At 41.0% G+C, this 18,545-nt stretch overlaps 1 protein-coding gene across 7 annotated transcripts in view; it reads left to right on the top strand.

Moving 5' to 3' along the window:
• LOC133618812 (phosphatase and actin regulator 1-like) overlaps nt 1–18,545 on the top strand; it is a 105,018-nt gene that overhangs the window by 79,637 nt on the left and 6,836 nt on the right. For 3 of the 7 annotated variants that reach the window (XM_072915189.1, XM_072915187.1, XM_072915190.1), the window contains exons 8-11: nt 4,921–4,976; nt 6,899–7,083; nt 10,693–10,833; nt 14,651–14,727. In XM_072915189.1, coding sequence (XP_072771290.1) covers nt 4,921–4,976; nt 6,899–7,083; nt 10,693–10,833; nt 14,651–14,727 — 459 coding nt within the window. Of the gene's footprint in view, nt 1–4,920; nt 4,977–6,898; nt 7,084–10,692; nt 10,838–14,650; nt 14,728–18,545 lie in introns of all 7 variants that reach the window. The other 4 variants (XM_061979550.2, XM_061979547.2, XM_061979546.2 and 1 more) reach the window with 3 other exon arrangements.

Below are 18,545 nucleotides of genomic sequence, written 5' to 3'. Positions count from 1 at the left end.
CTGTTCCAGCGCTCTTGTTTTCTTGTTTTCACATCCTGTGTGCGGTCATTTCCTGCCACTTCACCCTTGGCCTGGGCGCGCCTCCCTTTTTGTCCCTGTTTGGTAATCAGTTGCTTGCTATGCCTTCCCTGTCCTTTTGGATTTGCTGCTACCTCAAGTGTAGACCTTTTTGTGCACTTTTTAGCCACATTTACACACTTTTACCCGCACTACGCCTGCCGTATCTGCAGCCTGGGGTCATGCTTCATGCGTCGCTTGCCCGAACCTGACGAGAGGTTCTCAATATGAGGCCCACGGGCCAAATCCGGCCTGCAAAAGGTTTGCCAAACGCCACCCTAATAATGAAAGCATACAGAGTTCCAGAAAACTGCTCAATATTGTGAGTGGCTGGATAGCTTAAAGGGGAACATTATCACCAGACCTATGTAAGCGTCAATATATACCTTGATGTTGCAGAAAAAAGACCATATATTTTTTTAACCGATTTCCGAACTCTGACGTTGTGACGTCACATCGGGTAGCAATCCGCCATTTTCTCAAACACATTACAAACACCGAATCAAATCAGCTCTGTTATTTTCCGTTTTTTCGACTGTTTTCCGTACCTTGGAGACATCATGCCTCGTCGGTGTGTTGTCGAAGGGTGTAACAACACGAACAGGGACGGATTCAAGTTGCACCAGTGGCCCAAAGATGCGAAAGTGGCAAGAAATTGGACGAAATGTGTTCAAAATACGAGGGTGTGGGGAAAGCCGACGAAAATGGTCAGTCGTTTGTTCCGCACACTTTACCGACGAAAGCTATGCTACGACAGAGATGGCAAGAATGTGTGGATATCCTGCGACACTCAAAGCAGATGCATTTCCAACGATAAAGTCAAAGAAATCTGCCGCCAGACCCCCATTGAATCTGCCGGAGTGTGTGAGCTATTCAGGGACAAAGGACCTCGGTAGCAATGGCGGCAGTTTGTTCCCGCAGACGAGCGAGCTAAACCCCCTGAATGTCTTGGCTCACACCGCTTCTACCGTCCGTCCCTTATGCCACCGAAGATGATCAAGAGAAGAATATCGATCCTAGCTTCCCTGGCCTGCTGACATCAACTCCAAAACTGGACAGATCAGCTTTCAGGAAAAGAGAGCGGATGAGGGTATGTCTACAGAATATATTGATTGATGAAAACTTTATTCATTACTCGCGGTTTTACATAAATTATTATACATAAACTGTGTTTACCAATAATTTAGCTTAAAAACTTTACAACACTTAAAAACAAACACATACCAATCGTTGGTTAGAAGGCGATCGCCAAATTCGTCCTCGCTTTCTCCCGTGTCGCTCGCTGGCTGTCGTGTCGTTTTCGTCGGTTTCGCTTGCATGCGGTTCAAACCGATATGGCCCAATAGCTTCAGTTTCTTCTTCAATTTCGCTTAAGCCGCTGAAATTCGAGTCTGAATCCGAGCTAATGTCGCTACCTTGCTGTTCTATTTGCCATGTTTGTTTGTATTGGCATCACTGTGTGACGTCACAGGAAAATGGACGGGTGTATATAACGATGGTTAAAATCAGGCACTTTGAAGCTTTTTTTAGGGATATTGCGTGATGGGTAAAATTTTGAAAAAAACTTCGAAAAATAAAATAACCCTAACCCTAACCCTAACCCTAACCTTAGCCACTGGGAACTGATTTTTAGTGGTTTTAACCCTTCTGAAATTGTGATAATGTTCCCCTTTAATGGGTAACGATGCTTGCTCTCTGATCAAGAGGACCATGTTTCAAATCCCAGTCTTGCCCGTGGACAAATGTAATTGAGGACCCCTGATATAGTAACCTGACTCTCGCCAGATCCTTGTAGTTCGCTGAGCTCCACACAAGGATCTGGGACTTCTCAATAGAAGATGTATTTCAGAAGGCGGGGCTTTGTAAAAAAAATCATTGAATGTGATTGGATAAACCACTTGTCTGTTATCTTGAATGACGTGCTACTTCAACCACTCACATCGAAATCAACCTGGATGCTGATGAGAGTGACGCTGGGAAATCAAAAACAGAACAGCCGACATATTAGATAACGACAGAGTGAAAAGTTAGAGAACTTTTACTGAAACAACACAGCAATGTCAGTAGATGATCGATGTCGTTCGTGCAAAGATTTGTGCATGGTTAGCCATTTGTCGTTTAGCCACGACTCGGGACTACCGAATACGAGGTGGCAACGTCCTTGGAGGATTTCGTTCTCGTTTCTTCCTCCCAGCTGCATGCCTGTTACCCCCAATAATCCAGCTTCACGGATCTGATCCTCTACCAGAGCAATCAGCGGGGAGACAATTAAATGATAAATAAATGATAAATGGGTTATACTTGTATAGCGCTTTTCTACCTTTGACAGTATTTCCACATTCACCCATTCACACACACATTCACACACTGATGGCGGGAGCTGCCATGCAAGGCGCTAGCCAGCAGCCATCAGGAGCATGGGTGAAGTGTCTTGCCCAAGGACACAACTGACGTGACTCGGATGGTAGAAGGTGGGGATTGAACCCCAGTAACCAGCAACCCTCCGATTGCTGGCACGGCCACTCTACCAACTTCGCCACGCCATCCCTAGGCGACTAGGTTCTGCGCTCGTCCCATTTCCTTAACCACCGGTGGAGCGATTTGGTAAATCAAGCTCTTGCCAAACCCGGTCGGAAGAGGAGCTTAAACATCCTTGCCACCAATAAATGCCTTCAAAACCGTTCTCTGTTCATCTTTTAAATAATTCATATTCGATAGATTCGACAAAACAGTTGCAATAGCAGAATCAATGTCAGCACACGACTCCGCGCTGCGTGCCGCCATTGTTGTTTGAATCAAACAGTCGCTTCGGCACTACGTCACGTCTATGAAATCCCGCCCGGCGATCCTGATTGGTTCATTGTTTTTTGCTATTTTGAAGGAGTTTGCATTGCCCTCGATCACAGATCCTTGTGTGGAGCTCAGCGAACGACAAGGATCTGGCAAAAGTCAGGTTACTAAAAATATAAACCAATAAAGTAAAAAACCCAAAACCAGTGAAGTTGGCACATTGTGTAATTCGTAAATAAAATCATAATACAATGATTTGCAAATCCTTTTCAACTTATATTCAATTGAATAGACTGCAAAGACAAGATACTTAATGTTCAAACTGAAAAACACATTTTTTTTTAAATAATCATTAACTTAGAATTTAATGGCAGCAACACATTGCAAAAAAGTTGGCACAGGGGCATTTTTACCACTGTGTTACATGGCCTTTCCTTTTAACAACACTAAGTAAACGTTTGGGAACTGAGGAGGCCAATTTTTGAAGCTTTTCAGGTGGAATTATTTCCCATTCTTGCATGATATATATAACAATCCGGATGTTTTTTTTTTACCTCTTTGGTCCGCAGGACACAGCGTCCACAGTTTCCAAAAACAATTGGAAATGTGGACTCGTCAGATCACAGAACACTTTTCCACTTTGCATCAGTCCATCTTAGATGAGCTTGGGCCCAGCAAAGCCGGCGGCATTTCTGGGTGTTGTTGATAAATGGCTTTCGCTTTGCACAGTAGAGTTTTTAACTTGCACTTACAGATGCAGCGACAAACTGTAGTTACTGACAGTGGGTTTCTCAAGTGTTCCTGAGCCCATGTGGTGATATCCTTTACACACTGATGTCGCTTTATGATGCAGTACAGCCTGAGAGATCGAAGGTCCGTAATATCATTGCTTACGTGCAGTGATTTCTCCAGATTCTCTGAAACTTTTGATGATATTACGGAACGTAAAGGGTGAAATCCCTAAATTCCTTGCAATAGCTCGTTGAGAAATGTTGTTCTTAAACTGTTCGACAATTTTCACACGCATTTGTTCACAAAGTGGTGACACTCGCCCCATCCTTGTTTGTGAATGACTAAGCATTTCATGGAAGCTGCTTTTACACCCAATCATGGCACCCACCTGTTCCCAATTAGCCTGTTCACCTGTGGGATGTTCCAAATAAGTGTTTGATGAGCATTCCTCAACTTTCTCATTAATTTTTTGCCACTTACGCCAGCTTTTTTTAAACATGTTGCAGGCATCAAATTCCATATGAGCTAATATTTGCAAAAAATAACAAAGTTTTCCAGTTCGAACGTTGAGTGTCTTGTCTTTGCAGTCTATTCAATTGAATATAAGTTGAAAAGGATTTGCAAATCATTGTATTCTGTTTTTATTTACCATTTACACAACGTGCCAACTTCACTGGTTTTGGGTTTTGTAAACACCATCTGTGTTAAAGCTATAACGTTTCATGGCCACGCGTCGCTGAGGACAGTCATGTCCCACTGTTGCAAACTCAAACACAAACCTAAAACCGGGTCACACACTGCTGTGGAGTGGCATTCCCATTCTAAACCAGTAGTCCTTCCAAGTCAGCCAATGCGGTTGTGTTGGTCACTCGAGCATAAACGGCACGCTCAAGCTGATCCCTCAAGTTTTCAGTGGGGATGAGGTCAGGTCAGGACTATCGGCAATAACAGGACTTTCTGGGTAGAAACGTAGCAAATCAGTTTGTTTTTTCCAGAGCACATCATCAGAGAAAGACGGGACAAGCCAGCCTTGGCACAAACGCGCTCGTGCCTGGAATATAGTACAAGGCTGAGTACATCCAGATGGCTGTTATTTTTATGTGTTAGGGATGGTCATCTATCCAGTGTTTTTTACAGAAACTTTAATAAGAATCCTCCGTTAAAATGGCCTTTGTTAAGATGTTGTGGGTATCGCAGCCATTACAAGAAGACTGAGCCTCCTGTCTTATACATTATTTTTTAACACTGGAGTTCTTGCTATTTTAACGAACTGCATCACTGACCTCTTTTCCTCGGTCCACTAATACACTGACCATGGATATTTCTTGTATTTCTCACCAGGCGATTGAGTCAAAGGCCAACAGCGGAGGAGCTGGAACAGAGGAACATCCTCAAACGTGAGTACACTTGACCTGCTGTATGAATTAGAATTATTTATAATATAGACTTAGACTTAGACTTTTATATTTATTTTTATATATATATATATATATATATATATATATATATATATATATATATGTATGTATGTATGTGTATGTATGTATGTATGTGTGTATATATATGTATGTATGTATGTATATATGTGTATGTATATATATATATATATATATATGTGTGTGTGTGTGTGTGTGTGTATGTATATATATATATATATATATATATGTATATATGTATGTATATATATATTTATGTGTGTATATATATGTATATATATGTGTATATGTATATATATGTGTGTGTATTTGTATATGTTATATATGTATATATATGTATATATATTTATGTGTGTATATGTATATATATGTGTGTATGTATATATATATATGTATGTATATATATATATATATATACTTAGGTGTGTGTGTATATATATATATATATGTATATGTGTGTGTATATATGTATATATGCATATATATATGTGTATGTTTATATGTATGTATATATATATATATATATGTATATATATATATATATGTATATGTATGTTTATATATATATATGTATATATATATATATATATATATATAAACATACATATACATATATATATATATATATATATATATATATATATATATATATACATATATATATATATATATATATATATATATATATGTATGTATGTATGTACTACCTTGTTTAATTCCGTGACGACCTACTTAAAGTGTTGTAATCAATCAGAAATATCAAGCAGCTAACATTCGATAAGTGTGGCTAGTGTTTTGCATTTCCCTCTTCATGCTTTGTAATGGATTTAAATGGATGTAATTTTATATTTTTTATGGCGCTTGGACATTTTTTGTCATTATATCCCCAAAGTTCAGTGAGCAGGCTGTGCTATGTGTGACCGTGTGTGTTGACTTTTTGTGTCTGTTGCATTTTTGTTTTTGCGGTATGACTAGGGAAGGTTGTTACGATTGGGTCATATAAGTCAATGCTGTGCTGTATTCAATTCAATGTACAAGTCATGGTCTTTTACCTAAATTGCTCACGTAGTCCATAAATGGCGGCAAATTTGCAGCTATCAGTTTAGACACCCCTGCTTTAATACATGTGCGGCTTGAAGCCATTTGTATTGATACGAATGATAAAATGGAGCCTGTCTGTGTGCAAAGCATCCGTTGCTCGCCTCATTCCATCTCTGCCCGCCGTTTCATGTGTGGCATAGCTCTCCGGGGAGGTCGTGCCCGACGAGATTGCTTCCTTAGCTGCAGCACACGCGCTATCAGAGAGCAGCAGCCCCGTTGCCGGGGACTCTGTGACTTTCACATCAAAGTCTTTATTCGCCAACACTTCCTGCAGCGCTGCGAGACCACACAGGAAAAAGTCTCAATATTTAGGAGTGACACGTGCCTCCTCCGCGACTCACACAAGGTTAAATCAAACGTTACTTAACTCAAATCGATAAGAGATGCATTAGACAACATTTTAATTGCGCGGGCTTTTGCAAATAAGATCTCGGTTGTTTACTCCGGTCCATTAACATATGTATCCGTTTTAATGAGGAGGGATTTTCATTTGACTCTTAATTGGTTAATCATGCAATCATAAACATGCACCAAAGGGCCCTCAGAAAACTAGAAAAGAAGAAAGCGATGATTCTCCCCTGACACGCATGGCTAATGCTATTAAACAGCCAACGATGAAAGCTATTCTCGGAAAGCATATTCAGTTGAGTTTGGCGTCACCCGCTAATTAGCAACATAATGCCAAGTGTGTGTTTGTTTCCCTTTTAATTCAAATCATAACAGCCCATGTTTTGCTTGTGATCATCTTTGTAACGCTCCTCTTTCTCTCTCTCTCTCTGCAGCTCGCAACGAGCAGGAGGAAATCGAGGAGAAGAGGGAGATAAAGCGTCGGCTAACTCGAAAAGTGAGTTCCGACACAGCGAGCGGTTTGAGGCGAGAGGTCACATGTGTCCTCAGAAGACATCCATGTCGTTGTTGCCCTTGGCTACAGCATGTTGGCTGCCAAACCCCTGAACCCCATGTAGAGGTGTCGTGCTTGTTCCTGTCCCTTTTAATGAAATAACACTTCCCTCGCATGCTCCCTGTCCTAATCTGTCTTTTTATGTTGTTTGTTGTACACGTCTCTAAACGCTTCTGTAACCTGTCCATTTCACGGTATTCACCAAGGGTGCACGTACTTGCATGCACACACTTTATGTAGGCAAGTACCGTAAGTGCTCTGATTTTAGTCAGGTGTTTACTGAAACTGCAGAGAGGACAGGATGTCCGATATATTTATTTACCGTATTTTTCAAACTATAAGGCGCACTTAAAATCCTTTCATTTTCTCAAAACGCGACACTGCGCCTTATAACCCGGTGCGCCTAATGTACGGAATAATTTTGGTTGTGCTTACCGACTTCGAAGCTCTTTTATTTGGTACATAGTGAAATGATAAGTGTGACCAATAGATGGCACTCACACATAAGAGATACATGTAGACTGCAATATGATGGCAGTCACACATAAGAGATACGTGTAGACAGCAATATGACTCAAGTAAACAACACCAAATTGTTGCATGTTCCATTAAAAATATAGAACATTACACACTGCGCTCAAAAATCTATCAAAATGTTTTAGTACGACTTTGGTAAGCTATGAAGCTGCACCGCTTGATGGATTGTACTGTGCTTCAACATACACATATTATTATGGTGTGTGTATAAGGTAAGACATATTAGCTCGTGTTTTGTTTCGCAATATTACGCAAAAGCAACTTGTCTTACCTTCTGGTACCTGCTGACCTGTATTTGGGATCTGCACAAGTCCTGAAAATTTGCGCGCATCCGCCTTTGTAGTCCGTACTGACACCGTAGTCGATGAACATTTTATTTTTCTCTGTTTTCTTGTTATGGGACATTCATCCTCTGCTTTTGCTATTTCTAATACAAAATAGTGTAAAGTTCTTACTTATACCTGTCAGTAAACTCGCCATGAAAGCACTAAAACATACCGGTGTAGTGAGTTTATACACCCAAGGAACTTTAGTTATTAGAGAGTTCCGGTCAGACGTTTTTTCACGGGACACATTTCCGGCGTTGTTATTGCTCTAGTGAGCCACGGATGAGAAGATGCTGCTCTGTTATTGATTGAAGTAAAGTCTGAATGTCATTAAAACAGTTAGCTCCATCTTTTGCTCCTTCCAGTCCCGTCCTTGCACGCTACACCGCTACAACAAAGATGACGGGGAGAAGACGCTGTCGAAGGTGAGCCAAGTAAATAAGACCGCCCACAAAATGGTGCATCCTGAAGCGACTGTCAGAAAGTGGCTTGAAGATGATCTGTAAAACATAATCTATGCAACATTTTGACCAAAGAACCACCATTACATGTTATGTAGACCACAAGGAAGTGTTTTACATTTAGAAAAAAAAAAAATATGACCCCTTTTAATGCGCCTTATAATCCGGTGCGCCTTTTGTATGAAAATAAACCTGAATAGACCCGCTCATCAGCAGTGCGCCTTATAATCCGGTGCGCCCTATGGTCCGTAAAATATGGTAATATGTCGGCTTATGTCTCCAATCACCAGTATATCTCCAATATACTGTAAGCGTAAACGTAGAAGGCTGTAGGCTAATAGGAGCTACACAACACCTAAGCACACAAGCTAGACATACCTAATAAGTGTCCTTAATTGAACATTATTGCCGTCTAAACCATGACATTTGTCAATCCAAACAAGTATTAAATAGTTGTATATTATATACATATATGCAGAAGCATATTAGAAAATATCCAGTAAAAACCGTGTCCGCATCATTCAACTTGCTGCGTCATGAGCTTAAATTAATACATTTAACTGAGCTAGGTTTTGCCCAAAAACAATTACCATATTTTTTGGACCATATGGAGCAGCGGATTATAAAGCGCACTGCTGATGAGTGGGTCTATTCAGATCTATTTTCATACAAAAGTTAAAGTGAAAGTTAAAGTACCAATGATTGTCACACACACACTAGGTGTGGCGAAATTTGTCCTCTGCATTTGACCCATCCCCTTGTTCACCCCCTGGGAGGTGAGGGGAGCAGTGGGCAGCAGCGGTGCCGCGCCCGGGAATCATTTTTGGTGATTTAAAGACCCACCGGATTATAAGGCGCATTCAAGGGGTCATATTATGATTTTTTTTCTATATTTAAAACACTTCCTTGTTGCCTCCATAACATGTTCTGGTGGTTCTTTGGTCAAAATGTTGTATAGATCAAGTTTTACAGACCATCTTCAAGTCTCTTTCTAACCGTCTCTTCAGGATGCGCCGGTCTTATTTACGTGGCTCCGCTTAGCGTCATCTTCCTGTAATTTTTTGTTGTACAGGTAGTTTTTAGCGCTTCCATAGCGAGTCTACTGACAGATATAAGTTAGAAGTGTATGCTACTTTGTATTAGAAATGGCAACAGCGGAGCATGAATGCCCCACAACAAGAGGATAGAGGTAAAGGAGGAGCTTATTGACTATGGTGTGGACTACAATGGCGGATCCCAAATACCCATGAGCAGGTACCAACAGGTAAGAAAAGTTGGTTTTGCATAATAGGTCGAAAAAAATGGCAGATAACCTAATAGGTGCTATTTTTAGGTCCTTATACACACATCATAATAATACCTGTATGTTGAAGCACAGTACGTCTGACTACGGTAGCCGTAATAATCCGCAGTTTGTAGTTCATCAAAGTTGTACTAAAACATTTTGACAGATTTGAGTGTTGTGTGTAATGTTCTATATTCTCAATGAAACATCAAAGTTTTGGTGTTGTTTGCTTCCGGGTACTTGCTTGCGTCATTTATTGAACAGGCGTCAGTCAGACTGCAGTCCACACGTATCTCTTATGTATGAGTGTGACTGCCATCTAGTGGTCACACTTATCATTACACAACGTACCAAAAAAAATTGCTTTGAGGTTCGTAAGCACAACCAGAATGAATACGTACATTAGGCGCACCAGGTTATAAGGCGCACCGTCGATTTTTTGAGAAGATGAAAGGATTTTTAGTGCGCCTTGTAGTTCGAAAAATACAGTACCATTCCACACTGGGCGGTACAGCTCGGTTGGTAGAGCGGCCGTGCCAGCAACTTGAGGGTTGCAGGTTCGATCCCCGCTTCCGCCATCCTAGTCACTGCTGTTGTGTCCTTGGGCAAGACACTTTATCCACCTGCTCCCAGTGCCACCCACACTGGTTTAAATCTAACTTAGATATTGGGTTTCACTCTGTAAAGCGCTTTGAGTCACTAGAGAAAAAGCGCTATATAAATATAATTCACTTCACTTCACACACTGCAAAAAATGAAAGTATGTATGACCTGGGCTGATTTCAGATGAATAATGGTATTGGCCATTACGGACATTGAGGCTCCAATATCGTCAACGTATTAAAAGTAAAAATGTATCGAGACGCCCCTAGTTAGTAACTTCTATATCAGGAGGTTACCTACAGCCACCGCAGAGGTTATTTGCAACTACAGGAGACTTGGTGGCTATTTGAATACAGCTGATAATTGGAGCATTTATGGTACTTGATGCACCCACACTATTAGGTACACATATAATTCAATACAAGGGCTGTTTTAAATATAGATCTCTTTGTTCTTGATGTAGCTGAGCCAGAGGCCCACTGTGGAGCAGCTGAGACAGGCCAAAATCCTCATCCGGTTTAGTGACTATGTGGAGGTCTCAGATGCCCAGGACTACGACCGGCGGGCGGATAAGCCATGGACCCGGCTCACAGCAGCTGACAAGGCCAGTAGCAGTTTACATCCTCTTTTTACGGGTTGAAGAGTACCCCGCGTCATATGCCATGCTAGAAAGTGTAAGGAGAGGCGCTCACTTCCTGCCCCTTTGGGAATAAAAGCCCAAGAGCGCTCCTGCAGCGGCGTCTACTTTTTTGATACGTGAATGTGGGTAAGGGAGGGAGGACGCTGCCTGATGTGCACGCGAGATCACACCTGAGGAGCAGTGGTGAAAATCGCTGGGATTCAATGTTTTGATTATGCAATAACTCCCCTTACATAAGAGAGTAATCGGACGAGCGGTGCCTCGGGATGACGTGCCACATGCAGCGCTGCACTCCCGCCTCCCTGCCGTTAAATACTCTTTCTAACATTTTTGCCGAGCCAACACTAATTGCTCCATCGCAAGTGCAAACACATGCTATTGTTAGTCTACCCTTAGCTGTGCCCAGACTAGTGTATTGATAATATTGATCACTCATTGAATAGAAACATTTTCCATTACCCTGACACTATTTATAGCCCAAACCCAAATAGCTTCAAAGGTTGCACTTTAAGATTACATCAGTGCCCCCTACTGAAAAGTCATTGTACTGCTGGAATCCTTTTCATCGCTGGTAGGAGAAACTATAAACTTAATGATTTACACTCGGGATGTACAATATAATCTTTTGACCAAATATACAGTACAGGCCAAAAGTTTGGACACACCTCATTTCAATGGGTTTTCTTTATTTTCATGACTATTTACATTGTACATTTTCACCTTATTATTTCACCTTTTTTTGTTAAGTACATAACTCCACATGTGTTCATTCATAGTTTTGATGCCTTCAGTGACAATCTACAATGTAAATAGTCATGAAAATAAAGAAAACACATTGAATTAGGTGTGTCCAAACTTTTGGCCTGTACTGTATATTTTTAAACAAATAGACACACTGTTAAAAAAGCAAAACAGTATTTTGCATGTTTTGTATTTTTTACTCTTCATTGATAGTTTGTCTTATTCCTTTATCTGTTTTAATGGCTAAGCTTTTATTGTTTTAAATATTGATTGTACTGTAGCACTTAATGATTTATTTAAAGGGGAACTGCTCTTTTTTGGGAATTTTGCCAATCGTTCACAATCATTATGAAAGACTAGAAGACAAAAGGTTTCTTTTTTTTTGCATTCTAACATGTAAAAATCGACTTGTTCTTGGTGGCTCACAATGCAGCTAATGAGAGCAATCGATTCTACCTTTAAATAACATTAAAAATGCATTCAAAAACCGTCTCCAATACTAAATTTACGTTCCGTAACCTGTATCATGACTAAGCTGTGGCAACGCTAGTTATGTGCACATGTACACATTTAATTGGATTAAATACCTAACCGGAATTAAAAATGCTTCATGTAAACACGCCATTCGGAATATTCTGACCCGATCACACACGTTTACAGCTACTCCAAGTGCTAACTGCTAGCCTCAAACACATACACAGAATGTCATTATATAAGGATGTGCCGCAACCCGTACATAGTCACAACATAAAATGCACAAAACAGCTCCATTTAAAAAAAGAGAGGTAAAACAAAAGTAGTGAACAGAAGGAAAAAAATTATAAATACAGTGATAACGTCGGACAAGCAGAAATGCACAAAGCCAATGTTTGATAACAGTGGAATTCTACTGCTTCTTCAGCACGTGTAGTGAGCGAACTTGTCCAAAAGATGGCGCCATAGCACAAATAATAACACACGTTTCTGTTTAAGTTAGGTTCTGCGGATGTCAAAGTAAAGTTTTCCAATTTAAGGTGTGATGCACGAAAATGCACGTCAGATAATTTTTTTCAGGGTCCATGTACACAGGAACATTCTAATCTGAATGACGATCAGATTAAACAAATGTTGTCCGTGTACACGTGGCTATTGTTATTGTAAGAGCGAAAACTGAGGAACTCTTTTTGTAGCTTACTAGCACATCGACGTACTACGGTATTAGCCGTAAAAGCTAACTACGGCAAGAGATAAGCTAGCTTCTATGTCACCACGAAACGCGTTTGAGTTTATAATGCACATCCATCCATCCATCCATTTTCTACCGCTTATTCCCTTTGGGGTCGCGGGGGGCGCTGGAGCCTATCTCAGCTACAATCGAGCGGAAGGCGGGGTACACCCTGGACAAGTCGCCACCTCATCGCAGGGCCAACACAGATAGACAGACAACATTCACACTCACATCCACACACTAGGGCCAATTTAGTGTTGCCAATCAACTTATCCCCAGGTGCATGTCTTTGGAAGTGGGAGGAAGCCGGAGTACCCGGAGGGAACCCACGCAGTCACGGGGAGGACATGCAAACTCCACACAGAAAGATCCCGAGCCCGGGATTGAACCCAAGACTACTCAGGACTTTCGTATTGTGAGGCAGATGCACTAACCCCTCTGCCACCGTGAAGCCCTTTATAATGCACAACACAATGCAATAAAACACCAATCTGTACTGACTAAAAAACATGAACAATCATATTACAGTGTCTGTAAAGTATTATCCCACATTTCATGTTTTGTTTATACACAGCTAGCCAGACAGTTTATGTACTGTAGTTGTACGGTGATGTGCTGCATGTATCATGATCAATAGTATAGTGACTCACTCCATGGACAGTTGTCTGTTTGGTCCAGCTCGCCGGGAACGTTTTTTTCCGGGTTATTTGGGGTCAGCGCTCCATTTATGTCGACATAGCTTGTCTCCAAGTTCCACATTTGCAGCGTCGTGTCACGCCGACTTCTCTCTCTCGGCTTCCGTCTGCGCCAACGTTTCACCCTCTTCTCCGTGCTCGCTTGTATAAACAGTAGTTCATCCTCCGTTCATTCAGCTTCAAAAATTAAGGTTGAGAACCCTCATTTGTCAAAAAATAGTCATCTTTGTTGTTACCAAGTCTGTAATGATAAGAACACACTCACGTTTAACAGCCTTTCAAAAGATTACATTACATATGAGTTGTACATTCGTCCCTCATTTATTCACTTTTTTTTTGGACATGGCCGCAATAAATGAATTTCCGCAAGTAGGAATTATATATCAAATATTTTCATAGCTAGAGCATAAACATTTTGTTTATGACTTTTAAATACAATTTTGGACATTATGAGAGATTCAGATTCAGAAGTACTTTATTAATCCCCGAGGGGAAATTGAGATTTTCAGCACAATCCCATTCAAGATCAGACAAACATTACAGGGAGACAGAAAAATGATCGCTGACAGGTCTGCCAACTTCCAGCGCCCCTTACAAAAAGAAAGGTGGGTAGTAAAAAATATTCAGTCAAAGGCTGGACTCCAGGGAAGGGGTCCAGACTGAGGCCAAGGAAAAAAACCTCATAGCCATAGCACACATAAACACGTTACATAGAATAAACAAACCTGGCAACAGAGGAGCGGGAGCTACGGAGGCCGGCTGCTGCTGTATAACCGCTAGTCAGCCATCCATCACCCCTAAGGGGAATCAAGCTGGTGAAGGCGTGAAATTACACCTTTTAGTCGCCTTTACACTCTCTTAATCCAATATAGAATTGCTGCCTGAGGCTGAGCCAATCAGTGGCCACGAAACTGAACAGTGCGCTCTGATTGGTTTGGTCTCCTCTAGCGACCAATACTACTGTGGTATTGATATTTGTCGTTTATTTAGCCAATTTTATTCTTAAAATGCTTAATTTATGACCAAAATATATAGTGGAATGTTTTAAAAATCTAAAAAATTGTGTGTTAAAGCCACAGTATTGCCTCTTATTGTCTTTGCCGTGCATCTAACAGTCCTCTGATGTTGTCTTTTGCAGGCAGCTATACGAAAAGAGCTCAACGATTTCAAGAGCAATGAGATGGAGGTGCACGAGTCCAGTCGTCATTTAACCAGGTAATGGACTCAATTCAATGCAGGATAGCTTCAACTCAAGGCAGTGATGCATCTTGCTAATATTTATCTTCAAATAGTGGCCTTTGTCAACTCATACTGTATACAGTCGTGGTCAAAAGTTTACATACACTTGTAAAGAACATAATGTCATGGCTGTCTTGAGTTTCCAATCATTTCTACAAGTCTTATTTTTTTGTGATAGAGTGATTGGAGCACATACTTGTTGGTCACAAAAAAACTTCATGAAGTTTGGTTCTTTATTATGGGTCTACTGAAAATGTGACCAAATCTATACATACAGTAATGTTAATATTTGGTTACATGTCCCTTAGCAAGTTTCACTGCAATAAGGCACTTTTGGTAGCCATCCACAAGCTTCTGGCAAGCTTCTGGTTGAATTTTTGACCACTCGTCTTGACAAATTGGTGCAGTTCACCTAAATTTGTTGGTTTTCTGACATGGACTTGTTTATTCAACATTGTCCACATGTTCTCAATAGGGTTTAAGTCGGGACTTTGGGAAGGCCATTCTAAAACCTTAATTCTAGCCTGAGTTAGCCATTCCTTTACCACTTTTGATGTGTGTTTGGGGTCATTGTCCTGTTGGAACCCCCAACTGCGCCCAAGACCCGACCTCCGGGCTGATGATTTTAGGTTGTCCTGAAGAATTTGGAGGTAATCCTCCTTTTTCATTGTCCCATTTACTCTCTGTAAAGCACCAGTTCCATTGGCAGCAAAACAGGCCCAGAGCATAATACTACCACCACCATGCTTGATGGTAGGTATGGTGTTCCTGGGATTAAAGGCCTCACATTTTCTCCTCCTAACATATTGCTGGGTATTGTGGCCAAACAGCTCAATTTTTGTTTCATCTGACCACACAACTTTCCTCCAGAAGGTCTTATATTTGTCCATGTGATCAGCAGCAAACTTTAGACGAGCCTTAAGGTGTCGCTTCTGGAGCAAGGGCTTCCTTCTTGCATGGTAGCCTCTCAGTCCATGGCGATGCAAAACACGCTTGACTGTGGACACTGACACCTGTGTTCCAGCAGCTTCCAAATCATTGCAGACCTGCTTTTTGGTGGTTCTCGGTTGACTCTTGATCATCCTGACCAATTTTCTCTCAGCAGCAGGTGATAGCTTGCGTTTTCTTCCTGATCGTGGCAGTGACAAAACTGTGCCATGCACTTTATACTTACGAACAATTGTCTGCACAGTTGCTCTTGGGACCTTAAGCTGCTTTGAAATGGCTCTAAGTGACTTTCCTGACTTGTTCAAGTCAATGATTATTTTTTTCAGATTTGTGCTGAGTTCCTTTGACTTTCCCATTGTCGCGTTTGTAACCGAGTCTAATGACTGCATCACATGAGCCCTATTTAAATGGGCTCAGACAAGTCAACAGGTGTCGTCAATCATAATCACTCACATGAAGTTAAGAGGCCATGCCATGAAGCTAATTTGATTTGATTGTAACTTTTCTACATCACCAAAATTGATAATGTCTGTTGCTGTATGTATACATTTTCAGTAGACCCATAATAAATTCATAAAAGAACCAAACTTCATGAATGTTTTTTTCTAACGAACAAGTATGTGCTCCAATCACTCTATCACAAAAAAATAAGAGTTGTAGAAATTATTGGAAACTCAAGACAGCCATGACATTATGTTCTGTACAAGTGTATGTAAACTTTTGACCACGACTGTACATCGTCTACTTGAAACAAACATCTCACCTCAAATAGATAAAGTACCAAGCAGTGCCACCAGGTAGCTGTGGTATATACTGGTGGAAGGGTTCGATTGGTTCCCCTGCACGCTGACTTGGTTTAGCATTTCTGCTGTGAGTGTCGTCAGTTGGTTCCACGATGGCAACCAAGAATAAAAAGATACACGAGTGAAAACAATTGGCCCTTTTCCACCAAAAGTTCGGTTCCTGGAACCTCTGTTTTCTGTAGAAGTGTGTGGTTTGTTTTTCCACCGCATTTCACAGTTCAGGGTATAGAGAAGTGGTTTACGATATTTCTACACTGATACCATAAACAGACAATATCAGGTCACAGTTGTTTTACTAAAAAGTAAGTACATTGAATACAAAGCAATCATGTACAAAACGATATGATTTAAAAAATACAGTGTACCGAATTGTTCATAAAAATTCAGGCTCTTGTCCGCAATGTCCAATAGTCAGAAAGTCTTTCTCTCTGTAAATAATTAATTCATTTTGGGTCCATTTCATCTGTAAATAACAATATAAATAATAAATATCAGTGTTAATCTCATACTGACAACACAACACATAGACTTTAGCGTTAGCTTGTTAGCATTAGCATTCTGCTCACTCGGGTTGAAAATTTAAGTCACAGCCTATCTGGGATTGAACAAAATTGATAATACTAAAAACTCTTATATGTATCAAATATCTCACTTGACATTTCCACATAATAATCATGTGCAAACTCTACAAACGGATGTAGAAACTATTCAAGAGGGTTAAATTATTCTGTCCATTTTTTTCTTCTTTTAGTGACATTTTGAGTTAATGAAGGTGCCAAAACACTGTGTGTTAGAAGCAGAAGACGTAAAACGGCAGGTTTTATGTTTTATTTGGAGGGTTTTTGCAGGGCATTAAAAAGCATCAAATGTCTACTCTAGAGGAATTGCAGGACTTTGCTGATAGTCAATACGTCAATCAATCAAACGATGAATGGAAACTAATTAAAGAACGTTGCATTCATAAATTGCTACGTCTGTCTGTGTGTCTCCGTTCTTCATCTCTGGCTTTTCAAATGGATACAAGAGTTTTTTGTAAGAAAAGCGCTGCCTCCATAGCGGCCGTGCCGCTGGATGGCAAAATTAAGCGACTCGGGGGCCCAAACTTTGGTGACTGTAGGCGTGTGGTCCTTAACGGTGACACCACGTCGTGTTCATGAGGAATCTGAGCTGTTTCATACACGACTCCTGTATTTCACGCTCCACTTCGCATGAGCTAAGTTGGCTAACTTTAGCAACTCTCGTGATGCAGACACGTCACGTGACCTACGGCGGCCTCGGATGGACAAACAAGGCAATTTTCACAGCAAACCACAACTCTTACTGACATTCCCACAGTAAATGAAATAGGGTTCCTTCAGCTGCCTGACACTTTATACTTAACTTGCTATCTACTGTACCCTTTTTTTTAAAACTAAGAGGTTGTAATACACAATATATTCAAGATTTTTAATTGTATTGCATCTAAGGGGCTTATTGGCATTTTTTCAAATATCATGCCATGACATGTCTTTATGTTTAAATTAGGGATGTCCGATAATGGCTTTTTTGCCGATATCCGATATTCCGATATTGTCCAACTCTTAATTACCGATACCGATATCAACCGATACCGATGTATACAGTCGTGGAATTAACACATTATTATGCCTAATTTGGACAACCAGGTATGGTGAAGATAAGGTCCTTTTTTTTTTTTAAATATCCATCCATCCATCCATCCATCTTCCTCCGCTTATCCGAGGTCGGGTCGCGGGGGCAGCAGCTTAAGCAGGGAAGCCCAGACTTCCCTCTCCCCAGCCACTTCGTCCAGCTCTTCCTGTGGGACCCCGAGGCGATCCCAGGCCAGCCGGGAGACATAGTCTTCCCAACGTGTCCTGGGTCTTCCCCGCGGCCTCCTACCGGTGGGACGTGCCCTAAACACCTCCCTAGGGAGGCGTTCGGGTGGCATCCTGACCAGATGCCCGAACCACCTCATCTGGCTCCTCTCGATGTGGAGGAGCAGCGGCTTTACTTTGAGCTCCTCCCGGATGGCAGAGCTTCTCA

Source organism: Nerophis lumbriciformis, linkage group LG19 (assembly GCF_033978685.3).
Source record: "Nerophis lumbriciformis linkage group LG19, RoL_Nlum_v2.1, whole genome shotgun sequence".
NCBI classification, from domain to species: Eukaryota; Metazoa; Chordata; class Actinopteri; order Syngnathiformes; family Syngnathidae; genus Nerophis; species Nerophis lumbriciformis.
This window is presented reverse-complemented; position numbering and strand designations above follow the sequence as displayed.